Here is a 23,560-nt window from a genome sequence, read left to right as displayed (position 1 = left end):
AAATACATCAAACGTATGCAGCCACATTACTTTGTAGTCCCCCCCCCCCGCCCCATAAGATGTATGTACCTGCTTGAATTTATTTATTTTTAATATGTACCTTCCCAGTACTTGTATAAAATTGTATGTCATACACTTTGCATTATATTTTGTAGAAGAGAATTTTTCAGCGAAACCTACTTCCAGAAGAAGGAGGCACTTGGAAACAGTTGTTGTTGTGCTTCCTGTCCTGCTCTTAACGAGGCTGGATGACCTCTGAGCATCACTGATTGTAGTGGGAACTAACAAATTGTCTGTCTCTTCTAATCCCCCACTTCGGCTTCCACATTCGTGTTTCTTTCTTTCTCACAATTCCTTCTTTGCCTCTATCAGATGCTGTCACTACTTAATTATGTTGAAGTGTTTAGTGCCTTGGAGACCTCACTAAGTGAGTGGGAGAAAGTTCACAGTGCCACTTCTTTTCAAGATTACACTCTTTTAGATGCACACACGCAGACAAAATGAAGATGTCACACTTTATACACCTAATGAGGATAAATTCCCTAGTTGAGGAATCCCATTATTTATATCAACTGATGGACCCTTTCATCAACTCTTCATCAGCCCACAAAAGCCTTGTACATGACGAGGCCTGTGGGCTGTCGTCCCTCCTGCTAAAACAAAGTACCGACTTTGAGCAGATATTGAACTCCACCAGAGAAATGTGGAAGTTAGTAGATGTGTCAGAGAAGGGAAATCATACGATATTTAATGGTAATGGTGGATTCATATCAGTAAATCTATAGTCTGTGAATTGACTTGACTCTTAGTAAAAACCTCAGTTGTAATTCCATTGCTTGAGAGAACTTTGTATTTGGCACCAGAGGACATAAGAGAATATTTATTTTTATTGTTAAACCCAGAACACCAGAGACATACCCAATGCACAACCATTGTTACTGCTGCGTGCTACAATGTTAGAACACCTGATAGCATGTTTCACTTCTCATGACGTCGCTTTTTTATTTGAAAAAGGCACAGCTTTTGATGAGGCAGTCAGCGTGATGCCACACACAGGAGTTTATCCAAGGAGAACAAATGTTAATAATTGATAATAGTGAGCGATATTTTCTAAACGTGTCATGTGAACTGAGGGAAGACAGCAGGAAGGAAAGCTCAATACAGAGTGTGCACTTCAACCAAGACCTTACAGTAGGGCGCCCCCTGGTGGACTTTATAGTAGATCTACGAACAAAAAAGTGGATCATCAGAATTTGCTTAACTGATGGCAAAACCTGCAGTACAAATGATCGTAGCCCACTCACAACATCTTTGCCAGGAACACAGCAGGGATACACTCCATGACTGTAGTAACTGAATACACACAACACAATGAAGCGTTAGCGTGCCACTGACTGTTTTTAATGACCTGTTGCCTTTGATTAGTTTTTTGTAAGACAGTGTGCTCATGCTGATATCCTCAGTGTTCTAAACGTTCATAGAAACCAGTTTGTAGCAACAGCACGTATATGTTCTTTGCTTGATATGAAATACTAAGATGTGTAAATACTTATGCTATTGTGTACTTCACACACATGGAGAAATGCCCAAACTGCCTTTCATTGTTCTAGTAACAGTGACAATAAAAAAGCTATTGTATGCTATTCTATTCTACGAGACAGGTGTGTGTGATGCTAATGCTAATGCTAATGCAAGCACATTGTTTTCTTTGTGTGTTTCCAGTGTAAGAGCATGCTGATGGTTATAGTGTACCTATTCTGTTGTCAGTGGCCTTTGGAATGGAAACAGATGCAACGCTCTCGTACCAAGTATTCAGAGGTAGGCAGCTGGGTGTTTAAATTATTCAACAAGCCACATGAAAATGTTCATGTTTACCCAATGTAAATAATGCATTGTAAATTTCTATTAAAATTCAGTCTGTAGACTACGGTTAACTTCTGTTTTTTAATTATAGCTATACATAAACAGACATATAGATTTATCTTTTCCTGACTGTATTTGCTGATGTTCTTGAAAAGCAGTGACTGCTTTTAAGTGTACAGTGGCACATAAATTATTGCGTGTCATTGTGTCTCATCTCACCCCAAACATTTGCCGGAGGTCAGGGTCCCGGAAGCGGAAAGGGATGTTAGAGACGTGTAACCTCTTGGGTTGCTGCTTCTCTAATGAATCGCTGGGCTGCAGGTGGAGCTGCTGCGAACCCTCGGTCTGTGCCACGTCCTCTGGATGCTGCAAAGAAAACACACAACATTCCACAAATTAGCCACATTTGTTTGCTAGTAAATATACTGCTACATAAACAAAATGTAATTAAATTAAAAAATAGGACTGATGTTAGAGGCAAGACTGCTAAACCTTTGTAGACTCAACAATCTGCATTAAAACAAACAGATCCTTTCTAATATGCAGTGACAGCTTGAGATGATCTGGGACGTTGAAGGAAGGTCTTTAAAATGACTTTTAAAAAGAATTTCAAAGGATATTCTTATTATGCTCCAAGTTAATGTGTTTCTCTGGATAACAAATTGTAGAAATGTATGATGTCTAGTGATGGAGGAAATTCAGATGGGTAAATATGTGTGTATATAGATCTGCATCGGCTGAGCTGGAAAAGAAAATGTCTGCCTGTTAGATTCTTATTATTTAGCTACATTAGCACAAGCAAGCAGAGTCAACACTGCTGATCTGTGTTCACAGCTAAGTGGCCACATTGCACCAAACCAGTCCATAACAGAGGGGTGGTCACTGCCCAGCGACGACTGATATCATTGCACTACATTTGCACACATCATATGCATGTTCAGTATATTAAAAAAACCAACTCCAACAACCACAAATATCATCGCTAGTAAAATCTACTGCTATATAGATGTTTTACTAAGGATACTAAGTTATTTGTGTCTTCAGCAATCTTACTGACTGTGACCTGATAAGTTATTATATTATTATCAGTTATTACAGACAAAACAAAAGAATCTTCAGTGAGGTGATCGGCTTGGGTGACACAATGGTTAACACAACTTTGTTGTGAGGTGACAACAAGCCAGCTGAGATATTTTGCTCAACCTGTTTGCATGTGAAGCGTATAAAGTATAAAGCACCTTGATGCAACTGTTGTTGTGATTTGGCACTATGTAAATAACTGAATGGGATTATATAGTATTCATCTGCCGTCACTGAGCACTCAGACTGCATTTCCACTACAGAGGACAAGTTCCATATTATCTAGTTACACGGAGGGTGAGACAACACCAGCTCTCTGTCTGTGTGTTAGTTTAGTTTTGGAGAGGAGCAGAGAGGAAAATGCAGTGTTATATTTGTAAAACAAAAGCTCCAGACCACTAACAAGGTGCATTTCTGCAGGTCAGCAGGGCAAAAAAGTCACACACAAAAAAATCCCGAGTGCCTGCACCACACTGAACAAGAGGATGCTGCTAAAAAACGAAGCTATATTAAACTGTATCACAAGCATTAGACAGATTAACATTAATTTGGAAATTTATATTCAACTTAATGTAAAGAGCTGTTATCAGTTCAATAAGGAGAGATCATTAGAAGGAATTAAACATTCTTTCTAACAACAGTAGGAGCCCTGAGTAACATGGCGGAGATGGGGAGGAGGCACAAAAGCATCTGTGATGGAGAATGTTAGACGAGCACATGGAGAAGAGAAGAAGATGACCGGACTAGACCAGTCATGTCACAGTGAGCATGGGAAAGTGGAAGCGAGTTCTGATTAGCCAACAGACACTTGGGAAACAGACAGTGACTACATGTTATTTAGCTTCATCCTAAATAACATTATCCTCACTTGAACCGTCTTTTCTTTTTTCCCCGTGATGTATTTTTTCATATGAAGAATGTGGACATGGATGACATTTCCATAAGTAATTATAAACTTAAGCTTTGGCATCTCCAAACTGATAATATACGAAGTTGTGTAAATTAGAAATTTAGAAAAAAGATACAAAAATAAATAAAAAACAGAAATCGCCCAATCTCACACAACAGTGAAGATGTCTCTCAAACTGCTGACCAGTGTTGGGTAAGTTACTTTAAAAAAAGTAGTTAATTACTAATTACATATTACTTAGTCAATATTGTATTTAAAATATTTATCTAATTACTGTGTCAGAAAAGTAACTTAATTACTAAATAAGTAATTTAACTAAATACTTCTTCAAATTCCTATAAACCTTGAGTGGGCGAACAATAGAAATTAAACTCTTTAAATAATAAATAATTTTTTTTAAAGACTGAGACTCAGTACGCAGCGGTAGCATCTCTTCCACAGTGTAGCCTGCAGTCATTTTTTAAGCTCACCTTCAGATGCTTTCTGTGCTGCTTAAGTAAAATCAGATTTTGCTGCTTAGCAGGAGTTGCCGCGGTGTTATCCATGGATGATGAACAAGGATCGCTCAGAAGTGTTCGTCTATGCTCTGTGTCAGGCGCTTCAGTAGATTACTTGTGCTATTAACAGCAGCCGGTAGTTTTTTCTCCCTAGGACATAGCTTACATATTACTTTAATATTCTTGTCTGCTTGTTTCAGAAATGACGCGCACCTGCACTGCAACGATGTTAAAGCGGCAGAGTTTACTTCTACGTTTAGAAGATAAATTAATGAAATTAAATAATGATATTCAGCGAGTTTAATTATTTTACAATGTAATGTAAGTAACTGTAATTAAAATACCTAAAAATGAACAGTATTAGTTGCTCTACTTTTTCAGTGGAAAAGTAATTTAATTACAGTAACGCGTTACTTAGTAACGCATTACACCCAACACTGCTGCTGACACATGGTGCATATAGTAACTCATGTACTCTCTGAGTATCCATGCAGCTCACAAAGATGCAACAAAATCTCCAATGCAGATTGCATTCCAGTTGGCCGAGGCCAGTGCATCACCCGAATGAAGCTTCCCTATCTTTCAGCAGAGAGCTGACCTCAGCCAGGGTTTCTGGTTTGGGTAGATGGTTAGCTTCTTATGTGTGATGACATCATGCATACCTTTGGAGATGAGGCAGTAGATGTATAGTCCTCCAGCTCCATCTCACCCTCTGATGTCCTCATGATGTCTAGGCTGCCTACTAGCATAGCTCTGTCAAAGTGTTGACACTGACTCTTTCAGTGAAAACTGGTATTTCTCATAATACCATAATTCTTAAAGTTGTGTCAGTTTGACACTGAAAACACTGAGTCCACAAGAAGGACTGTGGGACCAAAAGGAGCAATCTAAGAGTATCCCTGCTGCAAGTGGTCAAGAGGTAAACAAGGCATCGGGTGGTCAGGGTGGCAAAATAATTACTTCAATCATTTTATTGGTGAAAAACAGAAAAATACATAGATGTTCTTTTGTTTGTTTCTTTTGCAAATAGGGAAGCAGCAGCTGGTTAACGTGTGACACTCCAAAGACGCCCTCTCTGTCCAGTTTATAGATGGATCTGTTATTCATATTTTTATTAGGTTACATTGGAAATGGTTCTGGTAACTGGAAGCATCCTGCAGTTAGACTTCTCCTCTTGGGTTTTGTTGTGCTGGATTATAATTTCCTTTCAAATTCTTTTGGTGGGCAAAACACAAACAAGAATACAATGATTTGATGCACAATGAAAGAAATAAAAAGAAAGAGATGGAACAATGATGTCAGCTAAACCTGAGCGATCAATGAAACAATGAAAGAGAAGTGCTGAAGGTAGCAGAGAGAAAAGGAGAGTGTGTGTGCGTGTGTGTGTGTGTGCGTGTGTGTGTGCGTGTGTGTGTGCGTGTGTGTGTGTGTGTGTGTGTGTGTGTGTGCGGGGTGGAGTTTAAAGATGCATGAAGGCTTGGCCAAGTGCTGATTGAAGTGAGGGCAGAACATTAAGAATCTCTTTTGTGAGTGTGTCCTGGGCTCACAGAGGTAGCAATAACTTGGCAAGTTTATGGCAGTATTGTTCTATTGACCACATTGGCCACTGTGGTCAAACTCTCAATTTTACAGATGATCATCAATAAAGAGGGGCTTAGAGTGTTGGATATGTAGAGCACCCTTTGGTGATAATGTTTTGTTTATCTATATGAAACAGATCAAAGAAACGGGCTAATATTTGATACAAAGTGCTTTAAAGAAATGCTTTTTTGCCAGGTTTGTATTTATTGTTCAGTTCAGTTCAGTTCAAATCATTAATAATAATTTTATAATTTTATTTACATAGTGCCAAATCATAACAACAGTTGCCTCAAGGCACTTTAAATGTTAAGGTAAAAGCCCTACACTAATACAGAGAAAACACCAACAAGCAGGCTACTCTATAGGAACAAGCTCTTGGCAACATTTGTGGGAACAACTTCCTTTAACAGGAAGGAACAGCTGTGACCAGTTGGGTATCAGGGGAGGGAGACAGGACAAAGGACTTGCTCTGCAAGAGAGCCAGAGATGAAAAGTAACTAATAATTAAATACAGAGGGATGTACAGACATGATAAGCGAAAAGGGGGGAGAGAAGGGAAAACTCTGAACGTGGTCTATAATTAGTAGGGGTGCAACGATATTCGTATCGATATTGAACCGTTCGATACAGTGCTTTCGGTTCGGTACGCATATGTATCGAACAATACAAAATTTGTAATTTATTTTATCAACTTTCCTTCTGACGATGCTGTCTGTGTTGAGCGCTCAGTGGATCTGCGCTCGACAGTGCAGCCTAGGCGGAGTAGTCGAACGCAGATTCACTGAGTGCAGGGCAACCTAGCAAGACAGAAGTTAAGCTCTCCTTGCAACATGGCAAACTGAACCTCCCCCACCCTCATTCAGATCTGGCGTTTGGAATTATTTTGGTTTTCATGTGACGTATAACCCTGAAGGTAAGCGCGTCATGGACTAAAGTAAAACAGTATGTTGGATGTGCCATGCAATGCTCAATTACATGGGTGGGAACTAGTGTGTTAGCGCAGTTAGCTCGTTAACGTGTTGGCCGTCTAGCCCCATGCACGGGGCGATCGGCGGTAGCTCGTTAACGGAGATTTGCCGTGTTGTGGCGTTAAGGTCATTTCAACGAGATTAACCTGAAAGCACTAGTGGGAACACAACGAATATGACTGCACATTTACGCCGACATCATCCTAGTGCAAAGACAAAAACAGCAAGCATGCTACTAACTTTAGCCGAGTCATTTAGACAGCTGTTAGCACATGATTCTCCTTATGCTGCTGAGAATATAGCCTAGAAGAAGCGGATAGTATAGCTTTTATTTTGGAAAGAGCCATTTCTCTGTAATAAACTCTCTTTTCCAAAGATGAGTGATTCCTCAATCAGATACAGGGCTCGCAAAATCGCTAGCCCGACGTCCTGGGGCTAGCGATTTTTTCAGTCGGGCTACCAAAATCTATCTCTTCCCTGCCCGTCGGGCTATTGTAGGAAGGAAAAATATATGTCAATGCTTTTGCATTCTTTCAGAAATGTAGCTGGGTAATTATGTCATTGGCATCGGTGAGCCACTGTCAATATGTGACATATTGAAATCACGTTTGAATTTCCGCTTGTTTTTTTGCTTTCACTTTGCAATCGTGCGAACTGTATATAGAAAGCGACAGCACTGATCTGTGAGTGATGATAATTTGTGCACCAATTCCTCTGACATCGTCTTATTAATCGTTAGCTTACTATGCAAACATGACAAGTGAAATCTCCCGCAGCAAGCTTAAACATGTGAGAGGTTGATCGCGCAGAGAATCGCTGAGCTTATGTGAATGCGCGTGTAAAAGCAGCAGGATTTATATTTTAGTTCTGCTGAGCCAAATAAGACAGGTCAGGGTGAAGAAGTGACAGCCAAAGAAAAGCTTACCACAAAACGGAGAAGTTATGACAAATCAGACTATAAGGCAAAAAGAAAGTGCAGCTTTATGGTTTCATGGACAAAATAATTTCTGTGGCTGCAATATGACGAGCTAAATAACCAGGGCTGCACATAAGTGGTCCGCAGGTGCGCATTCGCTGTCAAAATAAAAAACACGCACAAGGGTTAGGGTTAAATTTAAAAACTGTACTTTTGAGTTAAAATATATATTTATAATTTTAATAAATGACAAATTAAAAAGGCATGAACATTTTTTTTTTTGTATCGAAAAAATATCGAACCGTGACACCAAAGTATCGAACCGAACCGAACCGTGAATTTTGTGTATCGTTGCACCCCTAATAATTAGGTAAGACAGCTGGGTCAAGTGATGGCTGTTAACAGCACAACTGTTTATGGGAGCAGTTAATGACTGACAAAGATCCTGATATTACAACAAGATAATTCTGGGATAACAATGAAATATGTCAAATATATGGATATTTTTTTCCCTGAAATTGAGCAAGTGAATTTAAAGTCTGAACTGTTAAGAGTGAAACATGGTAAACTCAAACACTAATCCATTTGTCATAGAAATTAAACACTTACGTTGGCTCATTGAAAAATATCCTGTTAAATATCTTCAATTACACCTCACTTTTGATTAAACTACACCCAGTAATGCAGCTAAATTTGAACAGCTTCAGCCAACATGGATGGTGGGTCACAGAGTCTTAACAACCTCTTCAACATCTATTCATGAGCCTGCTTTGTGGGGATCCATAGCCCTGCCTCCCAGGAAATGAAGCAGGCATGCAGGAGATCCAGGCTCCAGACATCTAGGGGTCCCCAGAGCTCGAGAGCCCACGGAGGACCACCGAAGGGGCAGCCACACCACCCACCTAGAAAAGAGTGAAGGAGAGCCCCAGATCGGGATCACCCAGCAGCCACAGTGCAGAAGTGCAAAAGTGCAGGCGGCTGCAGCGACGTGCCCACAGGCGGTGACGTGCCCGCAGGCTCTGCCGGCAGCCAGCTGGGCCAGAGTGGAACGAGCTCCGGACCCAGAGGCCTGAGGTTCAAGGGGGGGGGGGGGGGGGGGGCACCCCCTGGAAGGGGGCCAACCAAGCCAGGCCCCACCAAGCAGCCACCAGGAGTGAGCACCTGAGCACCCAGCCCCGGACACCGAGAGCCACCAACGCACCGACAGTTAAAGGCATCAGCCACTGGCAGGGAGTGTGGTGGGGGGAGAAAGGCCCCCACACCTGGGGGGGTGCCTGAGATGTTCCCAGAGAGATGCAGTCTAAGACTGACCTGATACATGGACACAGACATGCATTCCCACCTCATGCACACATATACAAATATTCAGCACTCGCCCATCATGGAGACACACAGAAATGGACACTGTACACACACTCACACTCCCCAAACATACTCTATACCTGAGGTCCAGGTACCCTCGCGCCCAGGGGGGCAATCAACCCCCAGACCCAGGAGATGCTGCCCTTTTCCCTGGGGTGGAGACAAGCAGACCGACCCTGGTCCTGCAGCAGCAGGGAGGGCCCGCATCCCCAACCAGACAGCCAACTCCTCATCCTGGCCCCCTCCCCCCAATGGCAAACAGAGAACGGAGGTGGGAAGACCCCATCCTTTCCTCCGCCCATTCAGATGTGGTGGTGCTGCTGCGTGCTGGAGGGCATGGTGCTTTCTGCTAGAGAGCAGCAGGTGTCAGCACAGCCCCTCCCGAAAACCCTCAATGTCTACATGCATTTAAAAGTGGGTCCAGAGGTGAGGTTAAATACACAGATCATCCTCTGGACGCTGTTTAGTGTGCCCAACCCCAAGGTCTTATATGTATGTGTCTTGAGAAGTTGAGGCACAGGTGGCCAGAAGGGGACAGAGGAGGAATGCCGACCCTGCACCTCAGTGACAAACCTGTACCTCAAGGTCCTGCATGTGTGGGGGTGTGATGGAGCGGGAAGAGGGAGGCAGCTGGGGATGGGGAGGGAAGGAACACCAAACCCTGGTCCTCCAGCAGCAGCCCTCACAGACAACACCAAAGCGTTGTCTGTGAGGGCAATGCGCTGTTTCCTGATCTTGCTGTAGCCACGTTTGTAGACGAGCTCGCGCACAGACTTCCCCAAGCAATGTGAGGCTCTGCAATTCTGAGCATGTTGATTGAAGCCTTGTTCAGCTTGACAAAGACACCGTTTTAGATCTGGCACAGACCTTGGGGCTCACGCCATTGATGCCTCTGATGACAAAGGCCAGTTTGGGCTCAGCTGGCACATAGAAGTTTCCCACTTTGCGAGCCATATGGCCCATTCATATCTCACGCCTGTACATCTGCCTGTTTTCCTTGTGGTACTTCTCAGCCCTGGTCACCCAGGCCTTTCGCCTTTTCAAAAGGCTCTCAGGGACCAGCGGAACCTTTTTTCCGCCACTGTCATCACCGAGGGGGGTGGGGGGCAAAGTGCCTGCTCCCTGGGGCCAGCTCCCCTGCTGACTCCAGTAGGCACCCCCATTCCATGGAATCTGTCAAGGGCAGAGGGCCTGGGCCCATCCGGATCGGGGCCCACAGTAGCAGCACCACCAAGCCCCACAGAGCCCGGGGTGGCCCACCCGACCCCACCGCAGAGAAAACTACAACCACACCAACATTCAATCAACTCCATACTACATAAGACAATAGACACCCACCTCTGCTAGATTTCTCCCCCACCTGCATAGTGAACTCCTGGAGAGCAGAGACCTCCTGCAAAGGATGTAACAACCTCCCTGCCAGCTGAGAGGCCCCCAGTTCCATTGATGCACCAGAGCCTTGACCCAGTGTTTTGAATTTCTATTATGTCTCATGTTGAAGACGTAATAGTATTAAAAGTACTGTCTCAGCATGTGATGGGATTCAAAACCATACTGAAACTCCTCATAAATGCTACTAGTGTGTGTAAAAAAAAAAAAAAAAAAAAAAAAAAAAAAAAAAAAAGTTGGGACTTGCTTAAACAATGGACTTAACTCTTAAGGAGAGAAAGGCACAAAAACAGACGGCAGTAATTTTTGCCAAAAGGGTGGAAATGGCTGTGATGAACATGTTTCAAGGAGGAGGAACATAGGATAGTGTATAAGAGTGGAGAGAGGTCCACACAGGTAGCCTACATCTTATGTAGAAGGTCCAGTCTGAAAGATGCTGGCAGTGGCAGCATCACATGGCAGTCTGCAGGATGACTTTGGAAGTTAAGAAGAGGAAGACATAGGCAAGGATGAAGTGGTTGCAACTGGAACAATGTTGCATAGAGTTCAGGGAGCAGTTGAGATCGCCTCTGGGGTGGTAGGGGAGAGATGAAGAAAATGCAGGTTTAGTGCTGAGAGAAACTGCCAATAAACTGTTTGACCGAGGAAAGAGGACAAAGATGCAGAGGTACAAAGAGCAGTATTGGGGAGTAACGGAATACATGTACCGCCGTTACGTATTTAAAATACAAAATATGAGTAACTGTATTCCGTTACAGTTACCGTTTAAAAAGGTGGTATTCAGAATACAGTTACTTTGTTGAAATAAATGGATTACACTGCGGTACTTTCCTGTTTCATTTTGTCGCGGGTCAGGACTGTTTGGGTTTTGTTTGACAGCTACGTTCTTTTGTTCCAGGCGGCACCGTTACGGTTGCCATGGTTACAGGGCGACGCTCTCTCTCTCTCTGCGACTGTGTGTTTCCTGGGTGAGAGAGCGCCTTTTCGTTGTTGTTGTTATTGTTGTGCTAAGCTAACAGGCAGAATGCTACAAGCATAGCTCTAAAGAATGTAGCATCATGGGCAGTGTAGTCCGTGTTGCAGGGAGAATGGACTGCCATACACGTTATGTGTCTGTGAGCGCGAGGAGGGAGAAAAAGGGGAGTGGAAAGGTACGAGTTGTCATCGAGCAAAAACGGGAGCTGGAAGCATGTAAATATAATAATAACCACTTCAGCCAAGAAGAGTGCCTGACGAGCCCAGTTGTAAGTAAGCTATTAAGACTCGACTGTACACCGTGTTCGTGTTTTCCTCCGAAAACAATAAGTTCCGTTGGAGCAGTCTTTCAACGCCTCTCTCTGTCTCTCGCAAGAAAAGTTGACCCACACAACAAAGTAAAGCTATTTTTCGGCTACAAGCCGACAGGGACCCCGCTGTATTAGTCGGAGGTCCCTTTACTACAGTTCGGAGTCGCGGACCTTCAGTAATAGTAATAAATCACACAGCAATAGTACATTCACGTTGTTGTAAAAAGCATGATAATATATTAAGTAATCCAAAGTATTCAGAATACGTTACTGTCATTGAGTAACGTAACGGAATACGTTACAGAATACATTTTGGGGCATGTAATCTGTAATCTGTAATGGAATACATTTTAAAAGTAACCTTCCCAACACTGACAAAGAGGATGTACAGGAAACAATTCAAAAGGAAATGAAGAACATAAAGAGTACTGGTAGGCAAAGGAAAAGTCTTACAGTTACTGGTATGTGAGGCTGAACACTAAGGCAAGGCAAGTTTATTTATATAGAACAATTCAACAGCAAGGTGATTCAAAGTGCTTTACAGAGACATTAAAAACAAAAACAAATAAAAAGCATGATTTAAAATGGAAAAAAGGAACAGTAGATAAAATCAGTAGTTAAAACTTTAAACATCAGATCTTTTATCCTTGAAATATTCTTGAGGTGATAGTAAGCTGATTTTGTTATTGTCTTAATTTGTTTTTCTAAGTTTAGGTCTGCATCCATCACTACACCCAAATTTCTCGCCTGGTTTGTGGTTTTTAGGTGTATAGATTGAAGTTCTCTGGTGACCTGTAATCGTTTTTCTTTGGCTCCAAAGACTATTACTTCAGTTTGTTTTTGTTTAGCTGGAGAAAATTGTGGCACAACCAGTCAATGTCATGATCCTGGGCCGTGTTGGCCCAGCATTCTTAGTTTCTGTGTATTTTTGTATTTTGTTCTTTATTTTGGCCATGGTTCCTGGGTTGCTCTGTTAAGTTGTTCCTTATTTGATCTCCCCTTGTGACTTTTACCCCCTGTGTGCCCTTCTGTGTATCTGTGAGTCCTCGTCCCACCTCCTTGTGTTTTATTCCATGTTTCCCCAGCCCGCTATGCCTGTACTCTCCTCTCTCTCTCCTCCTGTCTGCACCTCTATGTACTTCCTGTTTTACTTTGACAGTCTCCCGTCAGTGTTGTGTTACTCCTGCCGTGTCTTGTTATGATTATCTGTGTCAGCTGTGTTTCCCGTGTGCTCCCACTTCCCTCGTTAACCCTCTGTGTATTTATGTGCATGTCTCCCTCAGTTCAGTGTCGCGAGTGGTCTTATAAGTGGGGTTTTAAATTTTCAGTTGATAAAACCAAAGTGATGTTTTTTTTTTTTTTTTACAAGGAAGAGAGTTGGTAAAGACATCAAGCTTAAGTTATATGATCAAGAATTAGAAAGGGTGAGTAAATTTAAGTTTCTTGGATTGTGGTTTGATGAAAGGTTAACATGGGCTGCACATATTCAGAAGGTGGGAGGGACTGGGGAGCGGATAGAGAGTCTTTGAGGGCCATATACACTGGGTTGGTCAGATCACTGTTGGATTATGGGTGTGTAGCATTTAACTCAGCAGCAGACACAACTCTGGTAAAGTTAGACCATATTCAGTATCAGGCACTACGAATTTGCACAGGTGCATTTAAAACAACTCCAACAGCAGCTTTATAGGTGGAGATGGGAGAGATGCCATTAGGACTGAGAAGGAAGCAGCTCATACTTAATTATTGGGCTAATTTACAGGGCCACGGGCAGGATCACCCAATGCATGAAGTACTTAAACCTTGCTGGGAGAAAGAAAGGAGGGAAAAGAAGAGCTTTGGATGGATTCAAATTCAAAATTCAAATTCAAATTTTATTTGTCACGTACACAGTCATACACAGTACGATATGTAGTGAAATGCTTGGACAACTGCTCGTGACCTAAAGAAAACAAAAAAGGAAAAGGCTATGAATAAGATAGGAAATAAATATGAAAAATTAAAAAGGGTAAATTTAACTAGGAAGGAATAAAATATAAATTAAGGTTAAAAATGAAATAACTGTACAACACAAATTAGAATGAAGGGTAAATTTAACTGGGAGAATAAGATAAAATATATAAATTAAAGTTGAAAATAAAATAACTGTACAACAAAATACACAATATAGAACTATATAAGAATGTATGAAGAAATATAAATAAATATATACACAATAACAGCAGCATATACACAATAACAGCAGCGTGATTTAAGTAATGAAGTGAAAACAATGTCCAGAATGTCCAGTGTGTGTAAGAACTATATGTGTGGGTCAGTACTGTGTGGTGGTGTGATTGAGAGACCGTATCGCCTGCGGGAAAAAGCTCCTCCTCAGTCTCTCTGTGTTGGTCTTCAGGGAGCGGAATCGCTTTCCTGACCTCAACAGAGAGAACAGTCTGTTGTTGGGATGGCTGAGGTCCTTCACGATCTTCCTGGCCTTGGTCCAGCACCGCCTGCTGTAGATTGAGTTCAGGTCAGGGAGCTCGGAGCGGATGGTGCGCTCAGCTGACCGCACAACCCTCTGTAGAGCTCGTCTGTCCTGCATGGTGCTGTTCCCGAACCAGGTTAAGATGTTTCCCGTCAGGATGCTCTCTATGGTGCACGAGTAAAAGTTCCTGAGCACCTTGGAGGGCAGTTGGAAGTCTCTCAAGCGTCTGAGGTGGTAGAGACACTGTCGGGCCTTTTTCACCACGGTGTTGATGTGACAGGACCATGACAGGTCCTGCGTGATGTGAACTCCGAGGTATTTGAAGCTGTCCACTCTCTCCACTGGGCACTCGTTGATGACAGGGGTCTGGTAGTTCCTCTCCTGCTTAGTGCTGAAGTCCACTATCAGCTCCTTTGTCTTACTGACGTTTAGAAGGAGGTTGTTCCTCTGGCACCAGTTCTCCAGATTCCTAATCTCCTTCAGGTAGGCCGTCTCGTTGTTATCAGAGATCAGGCCCACCACGACGGTGTCGTCAGCAAACTTGATGATGGTGGTGGAGCTGGTAGTGGCCACACAGTCATATGTGTACAAAGAGTACAGCAGGGGGCTCAGAACACACCCCTGGGGGGCTCCAGTGCTGAGAGTGGTGGAGGCTGAGACATGTCCGCCCATCCTTACTGCCTGTGGTCTGCCAGTTAGGAAGTTGGAGATCCACAGACACATAGATGAGCTGAGTCCCAGATGCTCCAGCTTGGTGGTGAGTGTGGAGGGAATTATGGTATTAAATGCAGAGCTGTAGTCTATGAAGAGCATTTTAACATAATTCCCCCTTCTAGTGTCCAAGTGAGTGAGTGATGTGTGGAGGAGATGAGAGATGGCATCATCTGTGGAACGATTTGGACGGTAAGCGAACTGTAGTGGGTCCAGTGTGTCTGGCAGTGAAGAAATGATGAAGTCTCTGACCAGGCGTTCAAAGCACTTCATCACTACTGAGGTGAGGGCTACAGGGCGATAGTCATTGAGAGAAGCAGGGTGGGGTTTCTTCGGGACAGGAACAATGATGGACTCTTTGAAGCATGTGGGGATCACCGACTGAGATAAAGAGATGTTGAATATCTCAGTGAACACAGGAGCTAGCTGGTATACGCAGTCTCTTAGGATACGACCTGGGATGCCGTCTGGTCCTGCTGCTTTCCTGGTGTTCACTCTCTTGAAGGCTCTCCTTACTTCATTCTCGGAGATGACGAGCACGTTTCCGGTGCTGGCAGTATCTTCCTGTCTGCAGCCGTTAGCGCCGCTAACACTAGCATCGTTGGAGTCCTTAGCTGCAGCCTCAAAGCGAGCATAGAAAGTGTTCAGGATTGTGGGGAGACAAGCTACAGAATTTAATCTGGATCAGTTAAACATTAGTCACAGAGTGTCGTTACTGGCAGTACCTCCATGGCTACTTCCTGATGCTACAGTAGACTTAACATTGTTGAACAAGAAGAATGAGGATAGGGCATTTACTTTGAACTCTCATGCGGTACAGGCTTACATTGACCAATATTATAGTTATGTTCAAATATATACAGACGCCTCAAAGAACACAACCGGTCAAACCGGTGTTGCAGTTGTGGTCCCAGAGTTTTCGGTGGAAATGGGTAAAAGGATTGGTGATGGGCTTTCTGTGTACACTGGGGAAATGATCGCAATATTATTGACTGTTCAGTGGGTGGAAGACGTGAGACCATTACATGTTGTCATTTGTTCAGATTCAAGTTCATCATTGGTCAGTCTACAGCATAGTCACTCAGACAGTAGAGCAGATGTTTTGGCGGAAATTCAGCAGTCACTTTTCTGGATACGCATGATGGGACTTGCAGTGGTGTTTTTATGGGTTCCAGCGCACTATGGAGTATGGGCGAATGAAAAGGCAGATAGAGTTACAAAGGAGGCTGTAAAACATGGGGTGGTTGATATGGCTGTTAGTTTTGGCCAAGCAGAGATAAGGAGTATGGTAAGGCAAGATATGAGAGCAAGATGGCAAAAGCAGTGGGAGGAGGAAAGGAAGCGACGATGGTTGTATAAAATTCAAAGGAGGGTGGGAAGAATGAGAAACGCAGGACGGACTAGGAGGGAGGAGGTGATCATATCCAGACTGAGATTTGGACATACTGGCTTGAATAATACATTATTCATGATTGGGAAACATAGTACCGGAAAATGTGATTACTGTGGGGTAGTGGAAACTATAGAACATGTCATGTTGCAGTGGTATCAGGTTGAGAGGAGACAATTGATTCAAAATCTCCCCGGGTGAGGTCAACTGTGACCCTGCTGACTCGTGCACCCGTCTCAGTTCCTCGGGTGGCAGAAGCAGAGGTCCAGCTTGCTCCTGCACCTACACCGGCTCCCAGGGTAAAGGCAGCCAGAGCTGATCCACCATCATTACAGCCATTATCACAACCACCACTACAACTTGCACTTTTGTCCATAACGCAGTCATTAGCTCAGTTAGTAGCTCAGCAACCTGTTCAGTCACTGCCATCCTCTGCTGGAAGCTCTTGTGAGCTCACTCAGCCAGTTGAGGACAGCGTCGTGCTGACAAAGCTTGGACAGACTGTTTGCACTGCACAGCCCCAACCATTGCGTCCCAAGCCGGCTGCGTGCCCTGTGCAGCTACAGTTAGCGTCCGCTGAGCCAGAGGTCTCCGCACCTGCTTGCTCTGCATCTGTTCTCGCTGGGGGTTCAGGAGAACCGCTCCAGCCGCTCCTCGTCTCCGCTGGGGGTTCAGGAGAACCGCTCCAGCCGCTCCTCGTCGCCGGTGGGGGTTCAGGAGAACCGCTCCAGCCGCTCCTCGTCGCCGGTGGGGGTTCAGGAGAACCGCTCCAGCCGCTCCTCGTCTCCGCTGGGGGTTCAGGAGAACCGCTCCAGCCGCTCCTCGTCGCCGGTGGGGGTTCAGGAGAACCGCTCCAGCCGCTCCTCGTCTCCGCTGGGGGTTCAGGAAAACTGCTCCAGCCATCCCTCATCTCCGCTGGGGGTTCAGGAGAACCGCTCCAGCCGCTACTCGTCGCCGGTGGGGGTTCAGGAGAACCGCTCCAGCCGCTCCTCTGGCCAGGACCTCCTCGTCTCTGCTGGAGGGTGTAAGACGCCTCCGTCTGGTCCTGCCTCCGTCTGGTCCTGCCTCGCCTGGTCCTGTGCCCACCAAGCCTCGACCAGTACGCCTGAAGCTTGAGAGCCGCCGCCGTCTTCCACGCAGCCGGCCTCCGGACCTGCTTTGTAGCTTCCGCCGTCTTCCACGCGGCTGGCCTCCGGACCCGCTCTGCCGCTACTGCCAGTTTTCACCTGGCCGGCACCCGGAACAGCTGAACCGAACTTTTGTGGTGTCGACCTTCTGTTCACTATGGACACTGCTTCCCTGCATTCGAGCATTTTTTGTTTTTCACTGTTTTTATGTATTTGTGGGCTCAGTTTTGGACTCTTGCTCCTTGTGTTTTGTTTGGTTTGTTTTGGTATTTATGTGCATGTCTCCCTCAGTTCAGTGTCGCGCCATCAATGTCTCCTCCCCGAACCTGTGTGCCTTTCTGTGTTCCCTCGGTCCTTAGTTTAGTTTTACCAGTTTAGTTCTGTTTCTATGTGAAGCCTGCAATAAAGCAGTTATTTTGAGTTCAGCTCCTGTCTCCGTGAGTTTTGCGTTTGGGTCCTCATCTGCCTCCACACAGCTAGTTCGTGATTGTCAATGTCACCAGGAGGCCATTGTGATATATATTTGTGTGTGATAGTTTATTTTGTTGTTCTTTATAATCTTTGCCAGTGGGAGCATGTAAATGTTAAACAGAAGGGGCCCCAAGATGGAGCCTTGGGGAACTCCACATGTGATATTTGTCTGCTCAGATGTGAAGTTACCTATTGATACAAAGTATTTCCTGCTTTCCAAGTATGTTTTGAACCAGTTTAGACCTGCCCAGTTCTCCAGTCGTTTGAGTAATATGTTGTGGTCAACAGTATCAAATGGTGCACTGAGATCCAGTAAAACTAAGACTGACATGTTTCCACTGTCTGTATTCAGACATATCATCATCATCAACTTTATTTATAAAGCACTTTAAAACAACCACAGCTGACACAAAGTGCTGTACATTGGAACTGTAAAATAAAATTACATGAGATATAAATAAAACACAAATAAAAGAAGAGTGAAATCATTAATTAAATAACTACTTCAATTAAAAGAGAAAACTAAGTCTCACTGAGGTTAAAAGCCAAGGAATAAAAGTGGGTTTTAAGACGTGATTTAAAAGTGGACAGTGAAGGGGCCTCTCTAACATGCATGGGCAAATTATTCCATAATTTTGGAGCCACAATAGAGAAGGCCCCGCCCCCTCTGAGCTTCCTCCTGGATCTCGGTACCTCCAGGAGCAGCTGGTCAGCTGACCTGAGAGACCGACAGGGTATGTTGGGATGAAGAAGCTCAGAGAGGTAAGGCGGGGCAAGACTGTGAAGGCATTTAAAAACAAACATAAGAATTTTAAAATGAATTCTAAAAGACACAGGCAGCCAGTGCAGAGAGGCCAGCACGGGGGTTATATGCTCTCTTTTTCGAGTTCCTGTTAGGAGTCGTGCAGCCGCATTTTGAACCAGCTGCAGACGTGAGAGCAATGACTGACTGACCCCCACATAAAGTGAGTTACAGTCGTCCAGGCGGGAAGAAATAAAAGCATGGATCACTGTTTCAAGGTGCTGCCTCGAAAGAAAAGATTTTACTCTTGCCAGTCGCCTTAAATGATAAAAACTGGACTTCACCACTGCTCTGACTTGGTTGTCCAATTTAAAATCACTGTCCAACTTAAAACCAAGGTCAGTAACAACAGATTTAAAATAGACTTCCAGGGATCCTAAAACAACAGAGGAGGACTCACAGGGACCACTGGATCCAAACACCAACACTTCTGTTTTCTTTCATTAAAATTTAAAAAGTTTAGAGCCAACCAAGCTTTAATGTCATCTAGACATGTCAAGAGAGGTTTTATGGAGATGCCATCCTTATGCTTTAGTGGCAAATAAATTTGGCAGTCATCGGCATAACAATGAAATGAGATCCCATGCCTTCTAAGGATAGAACCCAGAGGCAATAGATACAGTGAAAAGAGCAGTGGCCCTAAAATTGAGCCCTGTGGGACGCCGCATGACAGAGGAGCAGAAGACGATTCGTAACCGAGAAGGCTGACAGAGAAAGTTCTATCTGACAAATAAGACCTAAACCAATTAAGTGCAGTGCCACCAATACCCACTACATCATGTAATCGAGAAATTAGAATATTGTGGTCTACGGTGTCAAAGGCAGCAGTTAGGTCAAGCAAGACAAGAACAACATGGTTACCAGAATCACATGCCAGAAGGATGTCATTAAAAACCCTTAATAATGCAGATTCTGTGCTATGAAGGGTTTTAAAACCTGATTGAAAAACCTCAAAGATGCCATTACCATCTAGAAAATCTTTCAGTTGACTAAAAACTATTTTCTCTAAAACCTTGGAGAGTAAAGGCAGCTTGGAAATAGGCCTATAGTTCGCTAAAACTGTGTGATCAAGGCCAGGTGTCTTAAGCAGTGGCTGTACTACTGCATGTTTGAAATTTGCAGGAACCATACCAGAAGACAGACTGCTGTTAATAATGTCAAGGACATACTGTTGTATACTACGAAAAATTTCTTTAAAGAATTGTGGAGGGACAGGATCCCATGGGGAACCTGTGGGCTTAATATGGCGAACCACATCCTCTAAAGTGGAGAGCGTCACAAGCTCAAACTGAGTGAAAACAGCAGCGCAAGGGACAGAGACAGAGGGGTCAGAGTCAGGAGCTGTGATAAGAGCCCTGGTGGTGACAACCTTTTCCATAAAAAAGTTCAGAAAATCATTGCAAATCTCAGGAGAAACTTCCAAACAGACATTCAAAGGAGTATTAAGAACAGTGTCAATGGTCCTAAATAACATCTTAACATCTGAATCATCTTAAGCTCTTGTCTAGACTGTCGACATTTAAATTTAGTAATCACACTGTTAAATGGATACAGACTTATCTATCAGATAGAAAACAATGCGTGCAAATAAAGAATAGCAAGTCACCCTATCTTTACTGTACGCAAGGTGTCCCCCAGGGTTCAATTCTAGGCCCCTGTTATTTTCACTTTATGTAAATGACTTGCCTAATGTGTGCAAAGATGTGGACATGATTATGTATGCGGATGATACGGTAATTTTTACGCAAGCCAAAACTGCTGATGATGCAGCCCATCAGCTTTCACTGGCATTACATGATTTACAAAAATGGCTGAATGACTCATGCTTGTGCCTTAATTTTAAAAAGACCGTATCAATGTTTTTAGTAAACCTAAAACAACCGTGGCTGCAGTAAAGGTCTGCTTGGGTGCACAAGAATTAATTAATGTTGAGGAATTTAAGTATTTGGGAGTGCTACTAGACTCTAAATTATCCTTTAAAAAAACACATTAAAAAAGTAGTGAAACTGTAAATGTTAATATACAGAACTTTAGACATATCCGCACATCATTAACAGACACAGCAGCGATTACATTCCTGCATTCTTATTGATACTGGCTCATATTGAATATTGTATTACAAGTTGTCCTATACGAGCTCTGCTGCTATTGGGCCAATCGAAGTTGCTACAAAAGAGCATTGAAAATATTAGATAAAAAACCTTTTTCATATCACCATTGTCAAATTTTAGAAAAATACAAGTTTTTGAATTTTACTAATTTCAAATTATTTAAATCTGCCTGTCTAATATACAAAGTTATACATGGTCTGGTGCCTCCACCAATGAGTGATTTTATTAAACAAAGTCTAGGCAGTGTTGCCAGGTTCTCGACGACTTGAGGCCACTGTAGAGTTGATTGTTGAACGTGCATTCAGAGCGGAGCACCCTTTTCCACAGAATGCTCTGTCATATCAGGCAAGGCAAGGCAGTTTATTTGTATATGCACAATTCCAAACAACAAAGTTGATTCAGTGCTTTACAGAGACATTCGAAACTAAAAACAAATAAAAGCATGATTTAAAATTGATTAAAACAAGCAACAAACAAACTAACTAATTAACAACAACAAACAAAACAAACAGTATATAAAATCAGAACAATAGATACAATAGTAGTTAAAATGTTAGTTTGAAATTTAAGCTTAAAGTGTGGATTGGTGCTTTATTCAAATAGCAGCTGAGATACAGGTGAGTCTTCAAACCTGGATTTAAATAAACTGAGTGTTTCAGCTGATATGATCTTTCTGGGAGTTTGTTCCAGAATATAAGGAGCACAAAGCTGAATGCAGCTTCTCCGTGTCTGGTTCTGACACTGGTTCTGATATCAGGGAGTGAGCTTCTGGAATAGTCTTCCACTGTCAGTGAGGGAAAGTACAAGTCTACCCATCTTTAAGAGTCACTTAAAAGGGCGACTGAGGGACACACAAACATGTAATCATGTTTAATAATCATTTTTATATTGGACGGGAAAAAGAGTTACCGTATTTTCACGACCATAAGGCGCACTTAAAAGTCTTAGATTTTCTTCAAAAAGTGCGGCGCGCCTATAGCGCGGTGCGCCCTATGTGTTGTAAGGAGGACGTAGTAGAGAACACCATGAGAACGTTAAAGGGTGAAGTGTGGGCGTTGATCGTATATACCGGGACAATCGCACATACCTGTATAAAAGAACAGGTATGTGCATTATGCAGGACATCGTTGTTTTAACAACCCACACAACCCTGAAAATGGCAAAGCGACACCACTACGACAGCACTAAACCCCCCCTGAAGTCCATAAGCTTTTCTTTTAACGCCGGCAGGAACATGGAATCGGAGCAGCGGCCGGAGAATTTAAGATTAAAGCGAATCGATGTGTCGCAAATGGAGGAACTGGAAAAAGCAACGCGGGCAGGTCAAGGAACAACGCCAGCGGAGTTTTCCGCGGACCATAGGCGAGGTGGCTGGAGTTGGAGGAAGACTCGGAGCGGTGCCGATCCTCGAGCAAAGACGCGAGCGGGAGGAAGGCGTTTCGAGACGGTCCCCAGTCGGCTAAACAGCCAGTTTCACTAGCTGAAGAGTATGTCAACATTGAAAAATTTCCAAGGAGGTCGTCTTGGTGCTTTCCGTTTTATGAAACCCCCCCGAGTGCCCATTTTTTCCATCCGGAACCCGGACTACTCGGTTGAAAGCGCAGCAACTTCCAGCGGCATTATAGGGAAAAGCTGTGGCACATCTTCCGCGTCCTATACTGCCAGCAAACCACTTGTGCACAAAAAACATCCGCCCAGCCACAGCACAAAACATGGGACTGAGGTCCCGCTCACTTTGAATCGGGAGTTTCACACGTGGAGCAGAAGGTGGACCAGCAACGGCAGTCGGATACCGCCCACAACGCGGTTATTTGAAAAGTCTCTTTGTACTGTTGTGCTTGGCTGCAGGCTAAGGGACAGAAATCTGCCGCCCCTATGGTGATTTTTGAAGCCGAAAGACGTTGCCTAAAGAGAAGTTTCCAGCAGAATCTATCCAGTACGGCAAAATCGAAAAGGGCTGGATGCGATGAGGAAATGATGAAAGAAGTGGCTGTGAGGGAGGTGTATGTCAAGGAGACCAGTGTGGTTTTTTTGTTTCCACATCTACCATCGCTGTTGATCTGTGACTCTCTGGCGTGCCCATCTCTACAGCCGATGGAAAAAACTTGTGAAGAAATAGAACGGTTCGAGCTTGCTAGTCATTCCGAGATGAGGGCCGGACAAAGGAACTCCCACACCGCTGGACGAACTCGGGGTGAAAACGCCCGTTAAAAGTAACATGGCGAGCGGGCCTGGTGACGCCGATGGAGGACGCTGAGGGAGACCACCGTTTCCACTAAGAGTTGAAGGCAGCGTCCGGGCGAGTTACGCCACAATCTCTGCCAACGCTTGGAGTGTAAGACTGCTTGTGGCTACACCGTCCTGCTGGCACTGTGTGTTCGAGCTTCGGCAAAAAGCCGGCAATCGTTTCGCGAGGAGCCGCAGCACCGGACCGTGACTCTGCCGGTTACAGACAGTGAACCTGGCATGTTGATGGAGAGTCTAGCGCAGCGTGTTCATTCAGACACGAGGATGAGGACTTCGATGGGTTGATTGATGTATAAAAATGCGTGAGTACCACAATCTTGTGTACTCCTGCTTTTTTTGTAAATACGCACTGTTGCTTGTGTGTTTGTTGACTGATGTT

General features: G+C 43.9%; 1 protein-coding gene across 1 annotated transcript in view; it reads right to left on the bottom strand.

The window, feature by feature from the left end:
• LOC120725651 (RNA binding protein fox-1 homolog 3-like) overlaps nt 1–5,075 on the bottom strand; it is a 64,303-nt gene extending 59,228 nt beyond the window's left edge. Inside the window, exons 1-2 of the mRNA XM_040018627.1 lie at nt 5,013–5,075; nt 2,083–2,259 (exon numbers count right to left, since the gene is read on the bottom strand). Of these exons, the coding sequence (XP_039874561.1) occupies nt 2,083–2,259; nt 5,013–5,075 (240 nt within the window). The remainder of the gene's footprint in view (nt 1–2,082; nt 2,260–5,012) is intronic.
• Between the last annotated feature and the right edge of the window lie 18,485 nt (nt 5,076–23,560).

The sequence above is a fragment of the Simochromis diagramma genome, unplaced genomic scaffold, assembly GCF_900408965.1.
Source record: "Simochromis diagramma unplaced genomic scaffold, fSimDia1.1 OVJJ01000699.1, whole genome shotgun sequence".
Taxonomy (NCBI): domain Eukaryota; kingdom Metazoa; phylum Chordata; class Actinopteri; order Cichliformes; family Cichlidae; genus Simochromis; species Simochromis diagramma.
Note: the sequence above shows the minus strand (reverse complement) of the source record. Positions and strands in the feature narration are given on the sequence as shown.